The 24,814-nt window shown below is 40.5% G+C and overlaps 1 protein-coding gene across 4 annotated transcripts in view; it reads left to right on the forward strand.

Moving 5' to 3' along the window:
* LOC119653813 (proton-coupled amino acid transporter-like protein pathetic) overlaps window positions 1–23,104 on the forward strand; it is a 122,982-nt gene extending 99,878 nt beyond the window's left edge. For all 4 annotated transcript variants that reach the window (XM_038058841.1, XM_038058839.1, XM_038058840.1 and 1 more), the window contains exons 3-7: window positions 116–362; window positions 12,978–13,099; window positions 21,597–22,136; window positions 22,198–22,442; window positions 22,499–23,104. In XM_038058841.1, the coding sequence (XP_037914769.1) occupies window positions 116–362; window positions 12,978–13,099; window positions 21,597–22,136; window positions 22,198–22,442; window positions 22,499–22,680 (1,336 nt within the window). In that variant the 3' untranslated portion in view covers window positions 22,681–23,104. The remainder of the gene's footprint in view (window positions 1–115; window positions 363–12,977; window positions 13,100–21,596; window positions 22,137–22,197; window positions 22,443–22,498) is intronic.
* Window positions 23,105–24,814: the final 1,710 nt, after the last annotated feature.

The raw sequence follows: 24,814 nt of genomic DNA on the forward strand, positions 1-24,814 counted from the left end.
CTTGTCATATTTATTCAACTATGCGAAAAAAGATTATTGATTGTTACCCCCAATCTAGTGTAAATTCTTCGACTTTTATCTTTGATAATATTTTCATGTTGTTTTCTCATTGCAGAACTGAACTCACAAAGGAGGAACTCGCTGAAGAGGACGAGTTCGAAAATGAGATCTATAATCCTTTTGCCAATCGACCTATTGAATATTCAAATTCAACATTGGGTTCGTTAGTTCACCTGCTTAAAAGTTCTTTAGGAACAGGAATTCTAGCTATGCCTATGGCATTTAAAAATTCAGGTCTATTAGTTGGAGCTATTGGAACGCTAGTTTTAGGATTCATTTGTACACATTGTATACATATATTGGTAAGTAGTTGTTATATTTTATCATTAACATGATTGTTTATAATTTCTTATGTGCACCTATATTCATATATTTGTGCTTCTAAAATTAGTTGAATTGTCATAAATCCCTGAATGGAGCCCACTACCTCCGATATAGTTTTCTAACTATGTGCCTAAACTATATCCAGGAAAGTTTACCCCCTCAAGTGGTAATCGCCAGGTAATCTTACGGAGGCTCGGAAACCAATTATAATAAGTATGAAGACTGAGGATGCACAAGATGACCGCATAGTCGGCATCAAACAAACCAAAAAATAACTAATTTTGGCCATTCAATTCCGCCAGAGCCCAAGTGCAGCTCCAATGAAGCACCCATCGACACCCGGTTGTTTGTCTGTTTGCTAGTCATTTCGAGGAGATGAGTCAAATTCTCTCTCTCTCTCAAAAATTCACGTGCCTTAAATCAGGTGCATCCCAGATTGCACCAGGATAGGCTCTGGACCCATAGGAAACTGCTCAAGTGGAACATTATGAATCATCACTAATTTTCTTTAACACCCATGTAACTGCTTTCACTTTAAACCTTAGTCTACACTGCGTTAAGGAATAATTTATAAAGGCCTAAATTCCTATGCGGGTAGCTAGCACAAGTACATACTACAACTTGTGATCGTTAACATTCTCACTTATATTCATTAAGAATTGATTGCTTAGATTCATTGCATATATCGCATAGAAATCAAGGGCTTGCGAGCTTTAGACATGAGCATTAGCTCCCGAAATTATATATAGTAATGGAACATATTGTAATTTCTTCACGTGTATTTTTTAAAGTTTTATTTCGGGAATTAAGATCGGTCTTTTTTTAGCTTTGAAAGGTGGAAAGCTTCAAAACTTACTGTTGGTTCCTGCCATGCAGTTAAATGAGACTTCTACTCATTAAAACCACCTCTTCATTCTGCTCTCCCCACGAAATTCTTATAAAGTATTGCGTGGTGGGGCTAGATCAGCTCTCATTGTGATTCTCTCCCTTTCTTGCTGTCATCGTTGTTCTTCCTGCCTAAACTGATGGTGAATACCTTGAAATTCCTTCACAACTTGGTTCCAAGCATTCGTTGTTTCCATCATGAACTCCACAATATTTTCGAGTATTAAACGCCTGTATGCAACCGCTTCCATTCTTGTTCGGTGCCCGGTAAACCTGAGGCAATCAAATATGACATGCTCCGCATTCTCAGCCACGTTACCACATCTTGGGCAGCATGGTGACTCGCCATGACCAAATCGATGTAAATAAGCACGATAATCTCCATGTCCACTTAAGAATTGCGTTAACTCGTAGCTTAATTCCCCATGGCTTCGTTCAAACCATCTCCGAATATCCGGAATGATGCGGTGTGTCCAGCGACCAGTTTGTGACTCTTCCCATCTCTTTTGCCACTCTTCGATAGATTCCCACCGAAATACTGTAGACTTTCCAGCTGCATACGTTTCGTCGTAGAGTCGCCGGCCTTCAATCGTCAAGTTGTCTATGGGGAGCATCCCTGCTAGTGCATACGCCGCTTTTCCCGATGTTGTCTGAAATGCACTGCAGATCCAAAGTGAACTTAGCTGATACGCCATTCCCAACTTTCTGCAGTTTACTTTGTTATCCAAAACAGTTGCCCCAACTGAAGCTGCGTAGAGTAGCACGGAACTGACTACCCTAGAAAGCAGAAGACGTTGAGTTTATCTTGACCTACCAATGTTCAGTAGTATTCTCGAGATCGTTGCAGGGATGGAACACGCTTTATTTGGGGCGCACTCAATATGTTTTTTCTTTATGCTGAGCCTTCTGTCAATCACTACTCCCAACTATTTGAGCGATGGTTGGGAGTAAAATATTTATTAGTCAACTTTGACTTTCACGATTGTATTCTTCCCTCTCGTGCTGATGAGAACTACATCTGCTTTATGTTCAGCAAGTGAAAGGGCAGAATTTCTCAACCAGGAATTGATCTCCCATATCGCTTCATTTGCGCCGATCTCGATCTCGTCTTGATGCTTTGCAACTACTGTTATTCCGATATCATCGGCGAAGCCAATAGTTGTCACGTTGTCCAGAAGGCGTCAATACTCCATCATACATAACAAGCCACAGTAAGGGACCTAGGACACCCGCAAGTTGTCGGGAATATTATGAGCCCATCGTCCAAATCGCAGTAAAGTCTTCTCCCAAGGAGAAACTCAACAGCAATGCATACAATGTATTTCGGCGCTTGTAGCTTATCGAGGGTCTCGATGATTTTTTTTTCAGTTTTCAGTATTGAACGCCTTTCTTACATCGAGGGCTATTAGTACGCAACATTTTCCCTCCTGTATTGCATCCTGAGGTAAACCAGTCACAATACTGATTGCGTCAACAGTTGATTTCGCCTTACAAAATGTGAATTGTTCGTCGGAAAGGCCTCCTTCCTTTTCCGAAACAACGTGCAATCTGTTGTACATTACTCGCTCAAATAGTTTGCCAATGGTATTGACCAGACATATCGGTCTATATGAGGAGAGGTCACCCAATGGTTTATCTACCTTCGGCATGAGTATCAGCTTTTGTAGCTTCCATTGCTCGGGAAATTCTCCTTCCTTAAGGCATGCCGTGAAAACTTGGGTAAACATACTTGACGCTGTCCTGGCGGTTACTTTCAGGGCAATATTAGTCTGGAGTCTTTTTCAGTCAATCTTTTCGGTGCGTCTCGAACCTCCTCATTTACCACTACTGGAACTTCGTCGCAATGTAAATGTACTGGAGGAAGACTTGTACAGTTCATATCGGCTGGGAACAGAGTGTTCATTATATTCTGCAACAACTCTCGACAAGTAATTGGTAGGGAGCGCTTGCCTTTTAGTGATGACATCACCGACCTGTATGCGCCACCCCATGGGTCAGAGCCAGCTTCAGTATACATCCGCATGAAAAGTTCGGATTTGCTCTTCGTGATAGCTACTTGCCATTTTTTTCTCGCATTTTTGTATTTCACTGTGGCTCCTTGAACTTAAGTCGGTTTCTTCTGCGCTGGGAGCGCCTGCTAGTTTTGAGGCACCTTTTCCGGCATTCCTCAATTTCTGAATTTCACCAGAAATTAAGATTTCGTCTTCGAAAAGTGCTACACCGAGGCATCGTATGCCCGCTGCAACTTTTTCTTGTGCCCTTCCCGATAGCAATGTATCTTCCAGAAGTACTTCCATTGACATTTCTGGGTCAAATTTCTTGGTTACTCAGCTCATCATTATTCTTTTTAATGGTTTCATAATATTCCTTTGCGAGTTTCGGAAGATAATAGGTTGATAATCACTGTGTGTTTACTCCTCGCTGTCTGTCTCTGATTAGAGTATCACTGACGAAGGTGAGGCCTACCACCGATTGAAATGTGTTGGTTCCCCCAGAGTTGGCAAGTACCACGTTGAAGCGCGAAAATGTCTTCAGTAATATTCGTCCTCTTGCGCTGGTTTCTCTACTATCCTATTCATCTGCCCATGCGCCGGCTATAACTTTGGGATTGTAGCACTGAAGGATAGTTTCTCCCGCAATGACGTGATTTCCTCTAATGTACAGCTTGGTGCTGCGTAACAGCTATAGATCTCTCCTATCTTGACACGTGTGAACCCGTCCTCTTGATGTTTTTTCTAATCCTCCATATCGCCGCCTTACTGTTTTATCTGCAATCCATACTCCGTCTTGCTATCTGACTGTCAGTCTATCTGTCTGTTACACGCATTTTTCTCAGAAACGGCTATACCGATTGGCACGAAATTTGGCGAAAAGGTGGAAAATGTGAACGCCCAGACATCTCTCTACGTCGAAATAACGGGAGGCGGGTCCTCATACATGCAAAAGGTGGGTTTCAAATTTTTTTTACACTGAATATAGTCAGGCGGTATCAAATGAAAGGTCTCGATGTCAGTCTTAATTTTGACATTCCTTGGAAAGGCGGGGAGTGCGTGGGGTCGAAAGTGATGATTTCTTTAACGGACCCATTCTTAGAAATTACCCAATCGAAAAATCTGAAAAAAGTCATGAGGCTGCCTCTATACAGTGCCCAGGCCTCAAAATACCCTCCCTCGATATCTGCTCGAAGTAAGTTAATAATGATATAATACTATATTCTTGGGAAAATTGACTAGAAACCCCTCTTATGTTTACCTTAGGGTTATAAACATTTGCAGCAATATAGATTATAGTACGAAGCATGTTATCCCCAATCTTGATCCAATTGGTACTATTACTAACAAAGCTCAAAGTTATCTTCACCGTGTAAATTTACTGCAACCCAAAGTACTAAATATCAACATCACACTAAAGTGAGTAGTCTGACATCAAATCCATATCCATTACGAGCTACGTGAAAATGGGATAGTTCTGCACTCAAATATAATCACACAAGAAACAAACAAAACCTTCCATGCCTGAAGCGCGAACTTCCGGTTTCCCGTATTGTTTACTTTTAACGGGCTGGTTTAGAGGTTCCTTTGCTTGCGCACACCATTCCTCTTTTGCTCTTACATAGCATTTTTTATCATTTTCATGATCCTATTTCCTATATGCCACCTTCACTACACAATATTAAAAAATCAAATAAATTTTGCTTCGAATTTTTTACCCAAAGCCCATCAACCTTCCAATGCTATGTACATTGTCATGCTAGCATACAATTCACAGCATTTTACCTAGTGTGTTGGGGCAAACAATAGGGAAATATTTATACATGTAATACGCCCTGCACAGGAAGAAGTCTGGGTTCTTTGCCATGACAGGGGGAAAAAAGTGGATTACCAGATGGTCTCCTGATTGATGGAGAGAAAGTTTTTAAATCTGAAAGCGAACGGTTTCGGAGTCGATTTGTGGGAGTTACAGCATATCAGTCATTTGAAGATTAAGCTTCTTTCAGTTCTGTGATGTCAAATTATATTTTATGCGGTTTTTTTTTCCCGAAATCTCAGCGATTCCCAAATGTATAAATTTGAGCCGGTTATAGGGGAGGATTCAACAACTTCACTGCTGAAGATGGGCATCCAGTGAGTTTTCTTGGTGGACTTTGAAGAGGTAGAAGAGGTATTAGCGTAAACAAATCACAAGAATGGATATCGGCATCGAAAAAGAAAAACAACTTATGGGGAGAGAATTTGGGGAATATGTTGAAAAAAGAACTTAGTGCTCTGAAAATAGTGGTGTCATTAGAAACAAAATAAGTGAGGAAAGAAAAATTGAGTAAATCAAAAAGAGCCCTGTAGTGCAAGAATTGAATGGGCCTCAGGATGAACAACTTCAAACTTCAGGGTTCAAGTTGCTGAAAATTCGTGTGATTATCCCAAAGTCAACGTGGTAAAGTAAATCCTCGCCAGACAGTTCGCTACATTCAAAATTAAATGGCCATTATTTAAGAGATTATCATACTTATTTTTTTTTTATTTCTTTTAACGCAAATAGCTTTGATTTATTTATTTAGGAATTATGAAAAATTATTAAAATTTTTATTTGAGAATCCTTCTAATCGCCGTCTTACAGCGTCTTCTTTAGGATATCTTTATATGAATAAAGAGGCATCTATGTCTACTGTATCTAATCGATGTCAAGGATAAAAGGCAATGAGGAGGAGGATGCATTCTGTCATAGATTTCCCTCCCACAGCTCTCCCCGCGCGGTTGAGCTTTTTCCACAATTAAGCGTTCGTTCAGTTCAGGTTCAGCCGCACCAAGCCTTAAAATACGTGATTTTGTTAAATTAATGCAATGACCCGCATTTCATTATTTCAAAAATTATAATCACCAATTGGATTCGCAGCAAGGTGCTTTTTACATCTTTTAAGTTTCCTCTTATAATAAAGAGGTAGTCTACAGGGTATATGCCTAATTAAACCATTGCAAGTCCTTTAAAATCTTTAATAGTGGTCATCATTATCACTTATCCGATAATCGATATTGAGTCTGCACCCTCAGTAAAAGTTACAAAAAAGCACAAACTAAATCTACTACGTTGCTACCAAAATCTTTGTCTCAGACGCTTACTCATGACCCAAGTTGCCAAAGGATACATGAAGACTGATAGGCATTTTGAAGGGAAGAATTTTGATAAGCTAAAGTAGGCTCTGTTGGATGCTACAGGCGAGTGCAATTTTCTTTATTCATTTTTTTTATCGGCTTCGAATTTTGAACCCAGATAGAAGAATCATTAAACACCTTCAAAATCCCCCTTATCGCTCGACGCTGATGCCGCCACCATAAATTTTGTCCTGTTTTTGTTGATGTACGCGTGTTCCGCCTAATCAATCTAGATGCAAGTTTCCACTAATACAGGTTACTGGATATGATATCAATGACGTCAAGTAGGAGTTGATGTTGATGATACTCCCCATTTTCGGTCCTAAGTATTGAATCACTTTATCCATTGCCAGATTAGAAAGAACTATGATCAATCTAATCAATCTAATCTGTTTTGTTAGAATGTTGAATTCTCTCATGCCTGCATATAATTTTACTCTGGCTTTGATGCCCTAGGTGTCCCACAAGCCCTTCAATTTCAGGTAATATTCCAAAGGCTTTCCATCGACTGCCGCAGGGAGCATATCTGATAGGTTGCTGATTTTCCTAGGATAAAACCTGATTGATATGATTGTTGTTAGCCAATGCGGCTATCCTCAAGTAGCCTTATAGACGAAACTCACCAAAATACATATGTGGATTACCTTAGGAATAGGGACTAACGGTTTCGTCCAGGTCAGAGGCAACTCATCAGACGCTGCCTCACCTCTGCCCTGGGAGCAGCATGACCATAAGTGGCAACAGATGGAAAACGCTGCTTTACATATTCGCAAAAAGTCACCAAGGGTGCGATGGATTATCTTATTTCTTTAATGAAGCACTGTAGGTTCGCTGAAATGTGCTTCATTTCGTTGAAGGCCTTTTGCTGTCGATGCTATTCCTTTTCGACATAACGGTTAACTCGACCTAAGATTAACGTAGTTCTTAAATAGCTCAGAGAAAGCTAGTCGAATTTTGAGGGAGGGTTAGTTTTTGCAATACGAATGCATATTTTTCGTTCTTCGTTTCGCCATAAGAGCATGATTGTAAAAATACTTAATTGCACAATGCTCAAGTACCAATTGAACGACTCTACATTATTTGTTTCCCAATACCGTCATCTTTTGATAAATTTTGGAATATCATGCTCAGTGCAACATTCGTATATATTATTAGCCTTCCGATTTCCTAAACTCCATAAAAGCGCACCTCATAGCTCATATCTAATCTAAGTTTATGTTTATATGATTTCAAGCATCGAGTATTGAAACTTTTATTATTTTATGGTTGTTATTTTACTACGTATCCTAATGAGTGGTAATAGCGGTTGCTTCTGATCAAAGATATGAACAGTACTCATAAGACCCCGTGGTGGCGCTATAATTAACCATATATCTTTATTATCGAAGTAGCGTCACACACTTATCAACCAATTTTGAAATTGTTATCAAATCTTGAAATATCGAAAGAACAAAGCGTGACCAATTTGATAAATCAATGTCTTAAAAATATGTCAATGTTATGTAGTTGAATTTGTCACTTTTGAACGATAGTTAGATGTTTCATAATTTCAAAAATATCAAAAATAGATCAATATCAACGGCTAATGCATGAAAGGAAATTGGATAGATTAGATTCTGCATAAAATAAAATGGAATTGTAAAACACCATTTTATTTCGACGTAGTATGTGAATTATCGCAGCGTGCTTGCGCTGATGATACTGATAGTAGACATTTATTACTCTGACCGTATTCTATTTATTTGATACCCATATTACAGTCCCATATGATTTTAGTTTAACGAAGTTAGCTATCTTCATCAAATGATCTGTTCTTAATCTTTATCATCATCAATCGCCTTCTTTTACCGAGGTGGTAACTTTAACTCCTATATCTACTACTAATAGCAACGGTATCAACCTACATACACCTTCAATAATATACATACCATGAACGAGTCATGTGTCTTGTTCCTTTGTGACGTATAGAATATTCGCACAATCTCCAATGGGACTGTGCTTCTATTTCATAATCATTATACTGCCGAATAGCAAAAAGACGAATGAAAACAACCATCCATGACGAACCAAGATACAAACGCAGGGCAAAGAGACCGGAAGTCTGACCCCCAACAAACTCGACCATCACACCGTTCCCTTCGTCTATCTGTGCGAAATTAGATGTGAATGATGAAACAGCGAGAAATTCCTGAAAAGGTACAAGCCTTTCGCCAATTTTCATACGATCACTAAGGTCATGTTCCATCACATGCTCAGGTAAAGCGTTACTGCTATTCCCATCTTCCATTACTTTGACAATGTAATCATAACGTAACCCTTCGAGGACTGCATTCTTCTCATAGGAGTCTCTTGATTATCAAAATCAGAGGTATCCATTAAATCTGCTGTCATCCAGATTATTTGAAATAACTTCTTCACTGGAGTCTAACACATTTACTTTTGAGATAAATGTATGAAAATCAAATACGCTTCCCATGCGTCACATAGTCGTATAATCTTTCCAAACTAATTTCTGCGCTTTCAATTCGTTAAATTACATAATTCAAGTAATTTCTGCGCCTTCAGTTCGTTAAATTTGAAGTTCAGATTATTCCTACAATTCAAAACTGAAATGGTTCGCTTCCTATTCCTGCTGCTGTGCTTTCTTTAATTCTGCAGATGAACGGTTCCAGATTTAAATTTCGACGCCACAAAATCCACTCATCTTCAGTCAGATTATCACCCGAGACTAAAAATAAAAGAATCCGTTACTCCTTGATTCACATTGCCGATCACCCTTATTTCCTCAGACCATCAACTGATCATGTGAAACAAGAAACCTTGAGATTTCCGCGTACGACTACAACAACTTCAGACAACCTTTGTGGCTTTCAAATATTGCCGCGCGTTTTCGCAGCTTGACTAACTTACAACGAATCCTCTCTATTGCTTGTATTTATCCTTTAGGCAGAAATACATTTGATTGCACACTAGCATGGGCATTTACACAGCATTGAAAAAGAACCCCGGTTGATGATTATTTTTGTTTGTATGGTAATTCCATGTTTATTAAATAAGATTGACGTTTGCGAGAAATTTGAAGATCGATGAACACAATGTGGAAACCTTGGCTTGCTAAACCAAATGGCATTATCTTGTAATTTGGCTGTTGAAATTCCACGTAAACCTCATTAGGCTGGATTTCTTTTGAATGGTGCATACCTTCTTTGCTGGATCAAGGTAAGCTCCTGTAAACCTGCTACTCAATTTGCTACGAAGTTGACATATGTATGACAATCATGGGTTTCTCAGCCAGACAGACACATACAATTTGTCCAAAATGTATAAAGGACATTATTCCAATGTAGCTTTTGATACGAGTGGCGAGCTCGGCCGCTTCTGTTGGCATAATCCATGGAAATTCTTCGACCATGGTATCGTTGTTGTGCTGTGATCGCACGTGAAAAGCTGCTCCTAAAACCTTCTCTGATGTAGCCTAGAAGAAATATAATTTGCGGTTCTTTTTTATAAAATATATCCCTTGGTAATTTGCTGTCCAGGCCCTGTAATTCTTCATGAAATTTTTAGATTTCATAGGACTTAAAGGATTATTTTGGCTTTGGTCACCACTGAGCTCGTTATTTCTAATAAGTGAAATACATGCACATATGCAATTTCGTCTACACATGATAACGGTCTTTGCCGAGCTGGCAAGCTGATTCCCTTATCCTTTATTGGAAATACCCTAAAGTATTGTAGCTGATTATTGTTTGGGCACCACTCTCCCCATTCGAGTCCGCGTGATCGAAGTAGGACAGGGGCACGGGTTTCTGCTTGTCAACTCCTATATATTGACTAGTTGATTTGACTTCTCCCTTCACAAGAATCATTCGAATTCCTTATATTCTTCTTTATTTGGCGATACATTCTTTCGATATCTACTGAATGTACGAATTTTGGAAGCTAGAAGGTATATACTGGATATCTTCTCTCTTCTCTCTAACTTCTTCTAAATGTCATAACTGATAGTACTCTCTCATGAAGTAAATGCAATATTGTTTCAAAGATTCATCCTGGTACCATTTGAGCTTTACAGCCGGAAAGTTCTTGGGGGCTTAATTTCTAGTTGACAATCCTGCTATCACAGTCTGGTAAATACATTTCCTTCGAATTGGGTTTGTTGACTTCCTTGACCGATCTCTCGAACAAACATTTGTCAAGTCGTTTGACAACATGTTCGATCATGGAGTTTATGACGATCCATCATTAATTCGCAGGTTGATCCTATAGAAACGGGATTTCGTTTTTATTTCAAAACTGCTCCACACAGATTTCTACTATACAAATGCGTTTCTCCTCGCTAAGTGAAGCAGGCTGGGTCAAGAGACAATTGCACTCAAACTCCTCGGTTTGTCGGTTGAAGGTAGAGTCTCGGCTTCACTAAAGCTAGCTGCCCAGCCTTTTGCCTACCCACTCGATACTGGTCCTTTTTGATTCGACCGTGTAATAATAAATGGTCCATGTTTTGTCAGAGATGACGATTCTACCTAAAAACGCATCACGCATCCTCTTCGAATTCACCAGGTATCTGACAAATTCCTCAACTTCTGTCCTCGGTTAAACATCGAGGAACCCATCTGTCATTTGAAATAATCAGTCAGTGCGACTTCGCAATTAGGGATTCACCTTTCCTCTGGAATCGTGTTTTAAATCGCTCGAGTGTTTTCACTTCTGATGTTGGCCCGAGGGCAGCGATCATATTTCCGAGTTTCCACAGGTATCATATCTTCATACCAGGCAAACCTACGAGTCCTTAATAATGTTTGATCACTAAACTACCCAGTAAGTCATGAAACATGCACAACTACTGTCAGCGGCAGTGATCTTCTCAGAACTGAATGATTTAAATTCCTCGCATTAACCCTATCAGCCAATAGAGAACTGCGTTATGAAATTGCTTCACGCATTAACGCAACCTGTATGAAGTGGCGTTCCACAACTGGTGTTCTTTGTGATCGACGAATCAACGAACGTCTCAAATCGAAAATTTACCGCAATGTCGTCCGTCCTGTCGCCCGCTATGGTTCTGAGTGTTGGCCGACTATAAAAGATAATGAACGGAATCTTGCGGTAATGGAGACGAAGATGTTGCGTTGGACTAGTGGTGTGACACGATTTGATCACATCCGAAATGAGGATATCCGGGGTCGTTATGAGGTTGCACCGATCGTGGAAAAATTGCGAGAGAGCCGTCTTCGATAGGATGGTCTCGCAATTCGCGCCAATGGGAATTCACTTCTGAATGGTCTGAACATCGAATTCGATGGTAAACGACCAAAAGGCAGACTGAAACAACGCTGGATGGGGATTTAAAAGCCTGGAGATTGCATCCAGATCAGGCACTTGATAGAGCCAAATGCCGAAACCGACCACGATGAGCCGACCCCGCATGTAAACGGGACAAACGTTGAAGCAAAAGAAGAAAGAACACATGTTACTTCGACATCGTGAGCATTCCTGACGAATTGGGTGAAAGCATGAAACGACCGGTGCTATTATTAGAAATATCAGAAAGTGCTTCGACAAACTTAGCTACCGGGGTCATTCAATGATTGCTCATACAAAGTATATGTAGAGTGGTGCAACATCTTAACTAGTTTTTGCAGAAATATGGAATGCGTAAAGTCCATTGAGACGTATAAATTCCCGAGTCCCCATAAACATTGATTTATCGCATCGTGTAGGCTTTCAATTGATAATAGAGAGTCGACAAAAATCCGGTGTTTGCGGAAAGTTTGTTGGGATGGTGTATCAGCAACAGCCACATCTAAATAAATCACCAGAGATTCAGTAATCGTATTAATTCAAGTAGTAGATTGCTTATTGGATAATATATCTGGTTATGAGTCATTTGGAGGTACAAAAATTGAGGCAGAACAATTTTTGGCAGTTGCCCCTATATACTCGTATCACTTGGTTGTTCCAGTGAGTAACTTCTTCCATCTTCAGGGCATTTGATTTGCTCCTTCATTCAGTCCAACAGTGTAAGTCTTAGCACATTTGAGTTTTGCAGTCAGATGAGCTTCCTTTAGTGGTCTGTTCCCCCATAGTGTGGTCGTTTTGAAGCACATTTAATTTCAGTTCCTTTTTTCAATGTCCTGAATGAAGGATGTTAGGGTCCTCAATAGGGCTTTCGGTTTACTGATGTTTCTCTGTAGAGTGAGACACTTATTCGCAATCACCTGTGAGGTTGAACTTTGCATGACATCCTGACATTCTTAAGCCCTATTTTCAGCCCTTTTTGCAGACAATGCTTGCCCGAAATTATCAGCGGACAGTCAGCTGGCATCTAATCATGCTACATATCCCTTCGTCGCCAGTGGGATTTGAACCCTGACCGTCCATTGCGACAATTTAATGCTTTAACCAATAAGACTTCCAGACGAGGGCCTTATACATTTTTAATTGCATATTTGACCGATCAAACATTCAGTCTGAATATATCTATTTGAAAGTAGCATTTTCCGTCTTGTAACCTTCGCATATTTATGTATATACATTCTCTACATTTTTTTCTTTCAGGTGCGGACATCGCATAATATCTGTAAGACAGTAAAGAAGCCTAGCTTAGGATTTGCAGATACAGCTGCTGAAGTTTTTAAATATGGCCCTGCACCGCTCAGGAAATTTTCAGGTTTTGCAAGGTAAGCAGCCCTTTTATCGGATTTTTTAACTAATATTTTCATTGTTTGTTTCTGTTAAAAAACGACCTCGTGTGAAGGTTATAAATGTTTGGGAGTTTGGTGCGGACAAAAACAATGAATTGAATGAAAAATTGATCCAGGAAATGAGATACCAGATAATCCCAAATCATTAGTCCCCGGTCATTGTCGATTCGATGGGAACCTAGTCAACGGGAACAAATCTCACTTTGTTTCTTCGACATTGAATGATATTCTCTCACCGACTGGGATTGCATCTATTCATAGCATCAATGCATTATTCCAATTTCTAGAGGAAACAGCCCCTAGGTCATCACTATATTTAGAAATCCAATTTTCATTGTCACTTCCCCATGTCGCACTGAAGATTCCTCAGTAAAAAGTGAATCAATGGCCATATCAAATCGTGCTTGAATATAAACTGAAGTCAAAACCTCTTAACTAAGACTAGTTTTCCGAGTCAGTTGTTGAACTATTGCATCACCTCCGTTTCATTCACTATTCCTAAAACAGTTTCACGTTAAGGTAGGCTTGTCCGGTCTGCCTGGGACCATAAATTTCGCCGAGATTGATTGTTAGCTGTAATGTAAATAATCAAAACTAGTTTCAAATTTTCAAGTGATTGACCGATAGGATTTGAATGCAAAATTCTGTTGGGCTGAAAATGTCGGTCATGGCTGAATGAATTCAATAAAATTTGAGTTGATATACTCGCTAACGTCGTTTTGATATCTCAAAATGTTGTGAAGAGTTATGAATGATTCAGAGGCAGGTGAAATTTATTACTGTTCATTGGTAATGGATTATATCTGAGTCATTTAAGATAAGTCGGAGGACAGAAATGAATGCACTTTTCTGATCTGGTGCTATCCCAACTGATATGATATGATTTATGGAAGTCGAAAGGTTAGCGGTTTTAATCCATCAAGATTTGGAGATAAAGAAATAAATTCAAAACTACCAGACTGCAGTTGAGAAATAGGGTTTGATACAAGAATGACAATAGTTGAGGTATCAGACAGCGGCAGAAAGACAGACCACTGTTGAAAAAGATGGGTTCACTGGACGCAAAACTTCAGACGAAGCTAAGGAACCAACGTGAGGGAAACGAGACGGATTTATTTTTCAAATCAGTGAAGGGGCTTAAGGTCGTCATAAGTAATTCTATATTTTGAGGACGTGGCCCTTTATTGTTATATGCATTTTATATATGGGAAGGAAGCTTGTGGACATCATTGAACTTAAATTTTGTTTAAGAAATGCAGGAAGTCCCTACTCTTCCATCCACTCGATGGCAGACGGGTTCGGTTGGGAACCAACTTACTTCTACTGTTTGTTATCCATTGACCCCTCAGTCTAGCACTAAAGCTGTTAAATTAGACGACTGACCAACCACTTTGTGACCACTTCGGACACCCTGCTTCCAGGGCAGAGGTGAGGCAATCACTGATAGGTTGCCTATGCATGTTATACTTCAAAGCAAGGTTTTGATGGAGAATCTTGCAGACGGAGTTATGACGATTGGTGTACTGGTCGGTACTGCTCAACATCCTGCACGCAGAAGTTATACGCTGGATGGTCTCCTCTACGCAGTTGCATAGCCCAAAGCTGGAGTTGGTGTTTGAGGAGTCGTGAAGTATGTACTGTTTGTAATTTTTGTTGGAAGCAAAGCATCCTGAATTAAAGTAAGGAATGCTTCGGTCTCATAGAAAAGTACACCATTAGTCAACCATTTGTTGGAGGCTTCGATGTCAATCCCTGACAACAACAAATTTTCGATATGACCTCTCTTTCTACATGTCGATCTTCTGTTGGACTGAAATAACATTCGACATGGGATCCCATTCTCTGCTTCTCAAATTCAAAGGAGATATTTTAATGTATTTAGCTAAAGGATTGTTTCTCGGAGAAAAACTAACGAAGAAAAGGCTGCTGATTGTAGTGCAATGTTTTCAAATCAAGTACCCCCTTACTCCTTGGTGAGGTGGGGTAGTGACCCTAAATTTTTCGGCAGTTCTATTGTACAGGCTGTTGTTTGCAAGAACGATCCTTACCTGTCTATTGAGAGATTATAAATCCGTATTACTCCACTGTATCACACCGTAAGTATAAAGAAGGGTGGGAATGGCGAAGGTGTTGATTATCATGATTTTATTTTGCCAGAACAACTCAGTTTTCAGGACAAGATCTAGACACCGTTCAAATTCCGCCAGCAACTTACATTTCATTATTTCCACAGCATGTTTTGTTGCTTGCAATATGCCGAGGTATTTGTAGACGTCGTCCGAAGAAGGGCCTCAATTTCGACGTTATTTTGGCTATATCCTTCGTTGTCGGTGTGTTGTTTTTATGCGACATTTCTCCAATCCCAACTGCATGCCGATATCATTGTTGCACTGGACGGTGATGTCCAGCGAGGAGCGAAGTCGGTTTTCATCTTTGGCATACAATTTGATGTGGTCAATATACATTAAATGACTTAATGTACATTTCGACAATATGCTATGTTTGACTTGGAATCCGTATTTGCTTTCATGCAGAAGATGGAATAGTGGATTCAAAGCCAAACAAAACCACAGTGGGCTTAGAGCACTGCCAGTGGGCTTAGATCACAGGCGACTGCCTTGGAAGATTCCACGCCGGATTGGCGTCTCTCCTAATGTTTATGAGGATACCGATAGCTTCGTGTTCCAATTCTTCATTACTCTTCTGGAGAAGAACCACATTCAGGTTGATTTTGTATAAGCGTAACACTTGCAGTAACCATAAATGCGATATGGAGTCAAAGACTGATTTAATCTGTCCAGATATTTCGTTTTTGATGGACAACATGCTTTACAGCTACAGTATCGGTTATATGCAGCCTCGGAAGCCTTTTGGGCATCCTTTTTACTTCTCAACTATCAATTAATGAACATCAAGATGTTTTGAGATGTTCGCGCACAGAACTAGTAATTGGTCAACATTTTGAAGGACAAGAAGCACCCTGTTCCTTGGGGATGAAGAAAGTTATCTTGGTGAAAAATACCCTGTGAGTGCTCTTGAACCACTTCCGCCAGAAGTTGTGACTCTTGTCAACTCCTGGCGCCTGCCAATTATCTGCCTTTTCAAGGGCTATTTCTACATCGTCTTCAGTTTCGTCAGGCACGGTCATTTCAAGGAGAGCCTCACACACACTTCTCCAGAAGTCTTCTGCCTGATCCAGATCGAGGTTACTTCCCCAACTTGAGTTGGTGAGATTTTTATAAAATCCCAATTGGTTCTGGAGGAACATGGTGTTGTCTATCCTTCGCTGAAAGCCCTTTTAATACGTTTCTGCTTCAGCATCTCGAGGATTTCTTCGATTGGGATATCATTGGACAGATGCAAGAAAAGTTCAAAAAAATATGATAAACTAATAATAAAAGTAAAAAAGAAAATAAAGAAAACATGAAAGGATAGGGTAAGATAAAGTAATAAAAATAGGAAAATACAAAATATAACAAAATTTAGGGATGGAAATTGAGCTAAGGGGTATTAAGACAGAAAAAAAAACAAAGGAATATTGCATATTATTAAATGCATTTCCCCGTCAGATTGTCCCTGGCGAGGCAAAATAATGTTTCCATAGACACTACACCTTTACTAGCACAGCATTGGCGCAAAGCATGACCTAATACGTTTATGCATGCTATACTCACAGGGCATTCGACTTTGGACTATCAAGGGAGTGGCAAGGCAAGACGCCTTAAGTTATGTGACTATACTCAGAGATGAATGTAATCTCATCTCACAATGGTGATTGGACAATTCAGGGATAGTCTATCTCCGTAAGTTACGCGCCTTAAGTTTTGGCTGAAAATTATTCAAGAATTATTCCTAAATAAGATATAAGGGTTGACTACCTCCAAAGATCTTTGCATGCTATGGGGATCCCACAGTAACAAGAGACGAGTTGCTGAAAACTTGCGGTAGTATAGAGTAAAGTAAAACTCAAAGCCTAGAGAACATATTCAGTAAGTCCCTTAAGCTAACTGCGAAGTCTAGTTTAGACATGTTTACTAAGTTGCTCGGAGAGGCAATATCATGGAAGCACCGGGAGTTAGCACTGATGCCTCAAAACCGTAAGTTGCCAGGCGACCTATCCTCCTCTAGACTATATGGGAAAGACATAGCAACGGGTTATTAACAATTAGTTACTCCCACAGCCCACGTAGCTTTTCAATTAAGCTGTGTGATTTGCGTAAAGTCACATAAAACACAGGGGCTATCAAATTCATTTCTGTACTGCTGCAACTACCGTCAATGTGGGAGAAAAATTGCCTCGGAATAGAAAGTGAATACAGAGGAAGATTGGTGGATCCCTGCTCAAAAAATGACAAAAGGTCGCTTAAAATAATGAATAATACCATTAACACTAAAATATAAATAGTTTCTTAGACATAAACAGTTGCTTTCCTTCAGTTCCGAAAAAGCCTTCATTCCAACTTTAATAACTTTATTTGAATGGAAGATTAAAACCTTTTAAATTTAGTTATTCAAATTTACTAAATTTCAGCGATCTCCTCCCACGCAATATTTATTATTCCGAAATGATTCAAATTCTTTTTTGAAAAATGTAGTCTTGTCAGACTGTCATGGGGACCTCACATATCAAATAGTTAATGATGCACCTTGTGCTATTTCCAATATTTCCCATTTTTCGGATTATAAAATACCAAATGGTATAAATGTTAATATCAAACGTATCTAAGTAAATTGCTACAATAATGACCTTCTTTGTTAATAATTTTCAATTCCTTCACATTTAAATGGTACAAAATGAGAGACATGTCAGTTAGAGGACGCCGAACTGATAGTATTGTAGGAATACGTTATTATGAATCTATAATAAGTGGATGAATCTGTATCTATTCATTTGGTTTCTCAAATCCGCTTTAGATTTTTGGTCCGTTCTCATATACATACATACAGCTGTGTTCAATATACTCCAGTATTTCACCCTCTGGAATCCCTGCATTTCCGCAGATTTTTCACCTTCACTTATTCTAAGATTCTAAAATGCGAAGACCTTTCCCCACTAGTACATAGAAAAGGAGATGATGGTTAAGACTGTACAGAAGAGACGCAAGTTTTATATCTGATTGCTAACATATTTCGGGATGAACAAAATATGCAACATCAATCATTATCCGCTTACGGAAGTGCCTCCCTCCTCCCTCGAGGTTTTCCCAAAAATCTTGCACTCCTCTTCCACTGCTGTAGATGATGCCTCTCAAGGACAGGAATCCTAGGATACTGGACTCCGTTGCACAGTATAACCAGAAATGGAATTGTCCCTCTTTCTTAATGTGTGACCTATCCGATGCTATTCAGTCTTCTCATCAATACGTCCTCGGTTACCCTGTCCATACGTTGATGAAATTCATGGGTCGAAATTCTTGACGATAGTTTAGAGTTATCGGATTACAGTGGTCTTCAACTTTCCATGTGTTTCTCCCATATAACAGGACAAAACGAAACATTTTTACAACGATCTCAACTAAATAGGAATAAATCAGATACAGCAACTTGATGTCGATATTGAGACAGCTCCATCTTCAAATAGGCAAAGCGGATTTAATAATAATAATAATCGTTGGCGCAACAATTCATATTGGATCAGGGCCTTGAAGTGTGTTAAATCACTTCATTCAAGACCGTAACGGTACACTACAGTAGCACACTGTAGGAAGCAGCGTGGTCAGCATTGTGCTCGCCCGAGATTTTTATCCTGATTTGACTCAAGTACTCATTCACAGCTGAATCGACTGGTATTCGACGTCAAATCACGATACAAATTCCACTGTCATCAGTGAAATTTGAACCGCAACCTTCCGTACGACAGCTTTGCGCTCTAACCACTCAACCATCCGGACCAAGCGGATTTGGTGCAATAAATACGTCGAGCAATATCAAATCTGGTACCCACGTTAGCAGCAACAACACTTCCTACATATTTAAACTAATCAACGCTTCAACGCTGTACCCACTACTGCAGTTAGGGAGGGTGTCACTGCCTTTCAGACTGAGGACCTTGGTTTGGTTGACTTATAAATAACTTCAATTCGACTCTGTTTTAAATTTTGCCACTCGCTGGTGCCTATAGCCCGCCGAAGCCTACATTAAAGGTTCACGTTTGCTTTTTCTTTTTCGCCGAAGTCTGGATCTGGCAGAGCCTTTTTGTTTGAAACCATGCAACCCGTAACTCCACAATTTCTTGGTTCCACCAATAGTTTGATAACCAATTGGTAAGAATTCGGTAGCTCAGAATGACAGGATTGCAGCATCGTTGACAACGAGGTTGGTCCGAGTATCTGGTTATGACAGTAGACAGATGCAATAGATACGAAGCTGGATGCGATCACTACTGTTGGATCGTAACATCAAAGGATTTGAGTAGCTTGCAGGTGGGAATAGTTACGTCGTGTGCATTTTCACGGGCTTATGATGGAGAGGGGTTCGCATTACCACAACAATGCGAAGTTGATAGAGTGCTCCTCGTCGCTATTAACAAATTTTATTCGGAGCGTTGGAGTACTCATTTGGCCCATATATACATTTGATGCAGCAATATTTGTGGCGGCAGTTCCCTACCACATGTCAGATCCGCTCGGAAGTTTTTAAATTGCAATATTTGCTTATTGTATACCTAGAGGGAGTACACTTGATGTCGCAAATTGCATCAAACTGACTAGCCACAGATTCATTCTTTTTTTCTTCAACCTCACTTTGGTTTTGAGAAACAGTTTAGTTGTAAGAACACAGTCGATTCTTTAGGCCTTCAAGTCCAGTGTGGAATTTATGTGGTGAAGACTTTGAGTTATCAAGGAAGTCCCTACTCAACATCGGCTGCGCTACGCAACTCCGACGATCATCCTACCAACGCTACCAAAGGACCAAGCTGTCAAATTTCGAGTTATCTGCCTTTGCTTTTCAATATCGCATCATCTGCATTATTAAAACTTGGTTGGATGACAGGAATTTAAGTACCGAGCTCGTCGGAGGTTACTCTGTCTTTCGTTATGACAGAAACTTGCGCTTGGCCAGTCAACCAACGGGGGTGCCCTGATAGCTGTTCTGTCCACTGTGCGTGCCGAAAACATATTTTCCTCCTCCTTCTTTTCATCCTTTGTGGCGACTTTAACCTTCCTACGCTCTCTTGGCCTGGTACTCTCGAGCTTCCTCCCCTCCGCAATAACTCCACCCACCCTTCCCTTCTTTTATTCACTTTCATAAACACCTGTGCCGCTCAGTGTTATGATATAAAAAGTCCATGCTAAAAGCTTCAGGCACTTTTGGTACGTAACAGTAGTACAATCCCGAAACTAGCCAGCAGAGAGCGAATGAATCTCTTATGCTGCTTCGCTCCGAGTACTCGCACGCCCACCTAAACCACGTCAATCATTTCTCACCATGTACTTCGCGTAATAGCTGTTGTTTGTGTATACATTTTTTATGCACTTCTTCTTGATGAACTGTAGTTTTTCATTGCAACGATGTCTGAACTTCCCATAGTCAATTGCAGAATCGGCAATTACAGGATTTTTGACGATTCTAACAAACACAAAATTTAAATGAAAGTCGAGTCGAGGATAGAGAAAGGCCCGTCTTAGTTCCTACACGGGACAGGTTGGTTATTAGTTGGCTCCAAGCCGATTCTGACCTTCTTTAGGGTGGAGTTCTGCTGGCTTCATGCCGAAGACTCTATTTTAGGAAGATTGCAGCAACTCCAGGCGGCCCTGACCCGAGGGTAGTTGCTGCGCTTTCGTCAGTTTTAGGACATTTCGTAGCTAGATTTCGGCCCACTGCAGATTGTACAAATAACCAAAGGTTATGGATGTACATAATAGGAGTATCCCGATTAACAAAAGTTTTGCGATCCATCCCCTGCACATCTCCCTGATGACAAGATCTTCGATAGTTTCCTGCTCCTCACGAGTGAGTATTTGCTTAAGAAGCATTTTTTACAGTATGGCCAGTCAAATGCCTTAACCGCACTAGCATAGATAATGATTCTTGCCTTCACCCCTGACCTGCCAGGGCTTGCCCCCTTCTTGGGTTCAGGTTTGGATTTTTTGGGAGTATCCCCTTCATGCGGGCTAATCTCCGCTACTCCTTGCTTCTTTGGCCCCATTTAGCGCCTGCGCCAGTCAGACCTGTCTCCTTCCTGACGTCTGATATATTTATCTCAGACGTGCTTCTGCTTGCCCTTGCTTTTTAAGCAGTGGTGTTCGTTGGTTGCCCTCGCAGTATACCAATATTGACCTTGGATCCACTGCTTGACGTCCCAACTTCTCCCTTCTTGGGTGTGATCACCTGGTTCTCAATATTTCGGAGATGTACCTCCGCTTGGTTAACCAGTTTGTGTGCTGTGCGGGGTCCCGCTTGTTTGGTTGTAGTTTTTTTGTAGTTTGTAATTGAAATTTATTTTTAATACCATATTTCTCCTCTATTCCAGGGCATTCGTCGACTATGGATTAATGGCAACATACTTCAGCGCAGCATGTGTGTACGTCGTCTTCATATCCGAATCAATTATGAATGTCGTTCAATTTAGAACACACATAAATTGGGATATTCGTATCTACATTGCATTTGTCATTATCCCCTTGATATTTATCGGGCAAATAAGAAAGCTGAAATTCCTGGTTCCTTTCTCGGCTGTGGCTAATCTCTTCATCATCGTTACATTCGCGATCACCCTTTACTATATGTTCAACCAACCATTGCACTTCGAAGACAAACCTCTGAGTGCTTCAATTGCCCAGTTCCCGTTGTTCTTCAGTACTGTCATCTTCGCCATGGAAGGAATTGGTGTAGTTATGCCCGTGGAGAATTCCATGAGGAAACCTCAACATTTCTTGGGATGCCCAGGAGTGCTGAATACAGCTATGATCACAGTTATCACCCTTTATGCACTTATCGGATTCTTCGGCTACGTTCGTTATGGAGATATCGTCAAGGGTAGTATCACGTTGAACTTGCAGGAAGGCGAAGTGTAAGTTTGTGGAACTTACCCCTGGTAGGACTCACTTTATATAATCAACTTCTGGTTACAGGTTGGCCGACGTAGCAAAGCTTCTAATGGCTGGTGCTATTCTCCTTACCTATGGACTTCAATTCTACGTTCCTATGGAAATCTTATGGCGCAGGATCAAACCCAAGATTAGTAAGGACAAACGCAGCATGGTCCAATATATCATTCGTACCGTCATTATCATCGCAACCGGAGGTGTTGCAGCTGCTGTTCCGAACTTAGAGGCTTTCATTAGTCTTGTTGGTGCGATCTTCTTCTCAATATTGGGTAAGTTAAAGTCGTGCTTGGAATTGAACCCAAATTCATTATCTGCTCTCTCCTAGGTCTGTTTGTCCCATCTGTAATTGAAACTGTGTACCGATACCCCGATCTTCTGGGACCTGGAAGGTGGATTCTCTGGAAGAACTCTATTCTTGCCATAATTTCAATTGCCGCATTGATTGCAGGCTCCACCGTCAGTATTATCGACATCGTGAAAATTTACACGGGTGACGAGCAGGAGTAAGGTCTACGCTCGTTACGAGCACAAACCGGTAGCTTTTAGTGAAATAATATTTTTTTTATTTTACTTTGCAATTTTCACTTGTAAATAACAAAACTAGTTTTAAGATAATTAAATTATCATTGATACATGTTCGTTGTGTTATTTTAAATACTTCGCACTAAGAGACTGGCTTGGTTTGCGACATCAAGCCAAGCTTATCAATCAAAACGTAAAAATGGCAAAATCAAAATGTTTCGGATTTTACTTAGGTTAAATTCTCTATATTAAGTGAAATATAATTAAATTTAGTCAAGTAAAATGAAATGTGACACGAAACAGGTATTGAATTAGGATAATAAGTGTGCCTTTGTAATATAAATCTTCGCGTTAGTCCTATGTTAACGAAAATGAAAAAAAAAGAGAAAGTAAACTCTATTTTATAAATTTTTTGAAGTTTCCTTTGGTAGAATTAATCTTATTTTTTATAGCTCTTGTCCAAAAATCTCAAGACTCCATTGACGTTTGGGCAATTAAGTGAATGCAGAGGTAGAGATACTGACGATGTCCTCCATGCACCGAGACAAACCAGGTGAAATTATAATTACAATATTAATCTCGCCTGCCCGTTCGACGATTACCTATCTTGTCGTGCTGAGAGGGCTCAGTAAGAAGGATACTCCGGGAAATCAGAGGTGACACCTGAAGCTAAGCGGTAATCAAAACCGCCATCCAAGGTGTGACTACCGTGCTAAGAACTGAGTGGTCACAGGGGTTAAGATGTGTCCGTGAACGGAAAACCCTCGGTACCAGACGACCCCCAGTTTCAACTGGCCTTGTTTCGGCAAAAAACGGCTTTGCCGAGATCGACTTATTTTCCCCGATAAATCAAAGGCCATGGCAGCCAACTATGAAGAAACTAAAAACTTAAAAAACAAAAGAATTCAACAGCACTCATGAGGATCCAACCCTGAGCGAAGGGGCAACCCTGAACTGAGTCTAGACTCAAATTTGACACTTATTCAAGTGGAAACCAAGCCTATTAGGATCCAGTTCCAAATGGATGAGCCGAATATACCCCTTCTGTCAGCATTCCTGACCCCGGACTCCAATTGGCGCCACCTACTGAAGCTAAGGTCTTACTCACGGATAGACATCTGCCTTCGGGCAGCAAAAATCCTCCGGGCAAACAGCCTTCGGGCAAAACAATGCCTCCAGGCAAACCGCCTCCGGCCAGAACGCCCCCGACCAAAACACAACAACCGAAATGTGCCAATGTTGAAGGGGAAGGATCGTCTGGGTTATCTGAGGTTAAGGGCAAATCAAAGCGGTTGCCGCTGCCGATCCCAACTCTTCGGCTCAAATAGCTGCAAAGAAGCTAAGTCTTCATTTGCCGCCAAGACTATCGAAGGCCATAGATGGGCCTTGTATGACGGCACATATCCTTCCGGTTACAATACAAAGCAATTTGAGCAGCTTAGAAGGAAACTCCTACGGGCTATCGACTTGAAGCTATCTTGGTTAACGATCTATGTGATGACGATATCACAACGATCAAATTGACAATAAAAATCCAACAGGGAGATAAGGAGATCCAATGGTACACTTCTTATGTCCCTTATGACCTGTACTAAGTTCCAAGTGGAATATTTATCAAAGCTAACCAATATGCCAAAAGTAGAGGACATGGGAATAATCGCAGGATGTGATGTGAACGCCTGCCATGTTTGCTGGTGGCCAAAGGGTAGTATAGGTCCAGGGCGAAACCTGGATTGGTACCCACGATGGAGTATAAAATCTGGGAAACATCTGCTGAACCAACACTAAGAGCTTTACTGCCAAACCCTATCTCTACCTCCACGTTGTGACCACTGGAAGCTCTTTCTTAGCGAAAAGCTGCTGGCGGAGATGAAGGCGAGTCTCCTAAAAACGGGACAAGTAGTACTAACTGGGGGGTTGGGGGTTGGGTGGGGCTGACAACCCTGCATGGAAAAAACTTGTTAGGAAGCCAAAACAGGAGCCTGCGACAAAATGAAAACTGCTGTCATCGGCTTTGAAAACACTAGCACTCTTTGCTTACGAGGCAAATTCAGAAAAATACGCCTCATTAATCTTCGCGTCCCTACAGAGGAAACTGCAGAGTCGGAGAAGGATATCT

Source organism: Hermetia illucens, chromosome 4 (assembly GCF_905115235.1).
Source record: "Hermetia illucens chromosome 4, iHerIll2.2.curated.20191125, whole genome shotgun sequence".
Classification (NCBI taxonomy): Eukaryota; Metazoa; Arthropoda; class Insecta; order Diptera; family Stratiomyidae; genus Hermetia; species Hermetia illucens.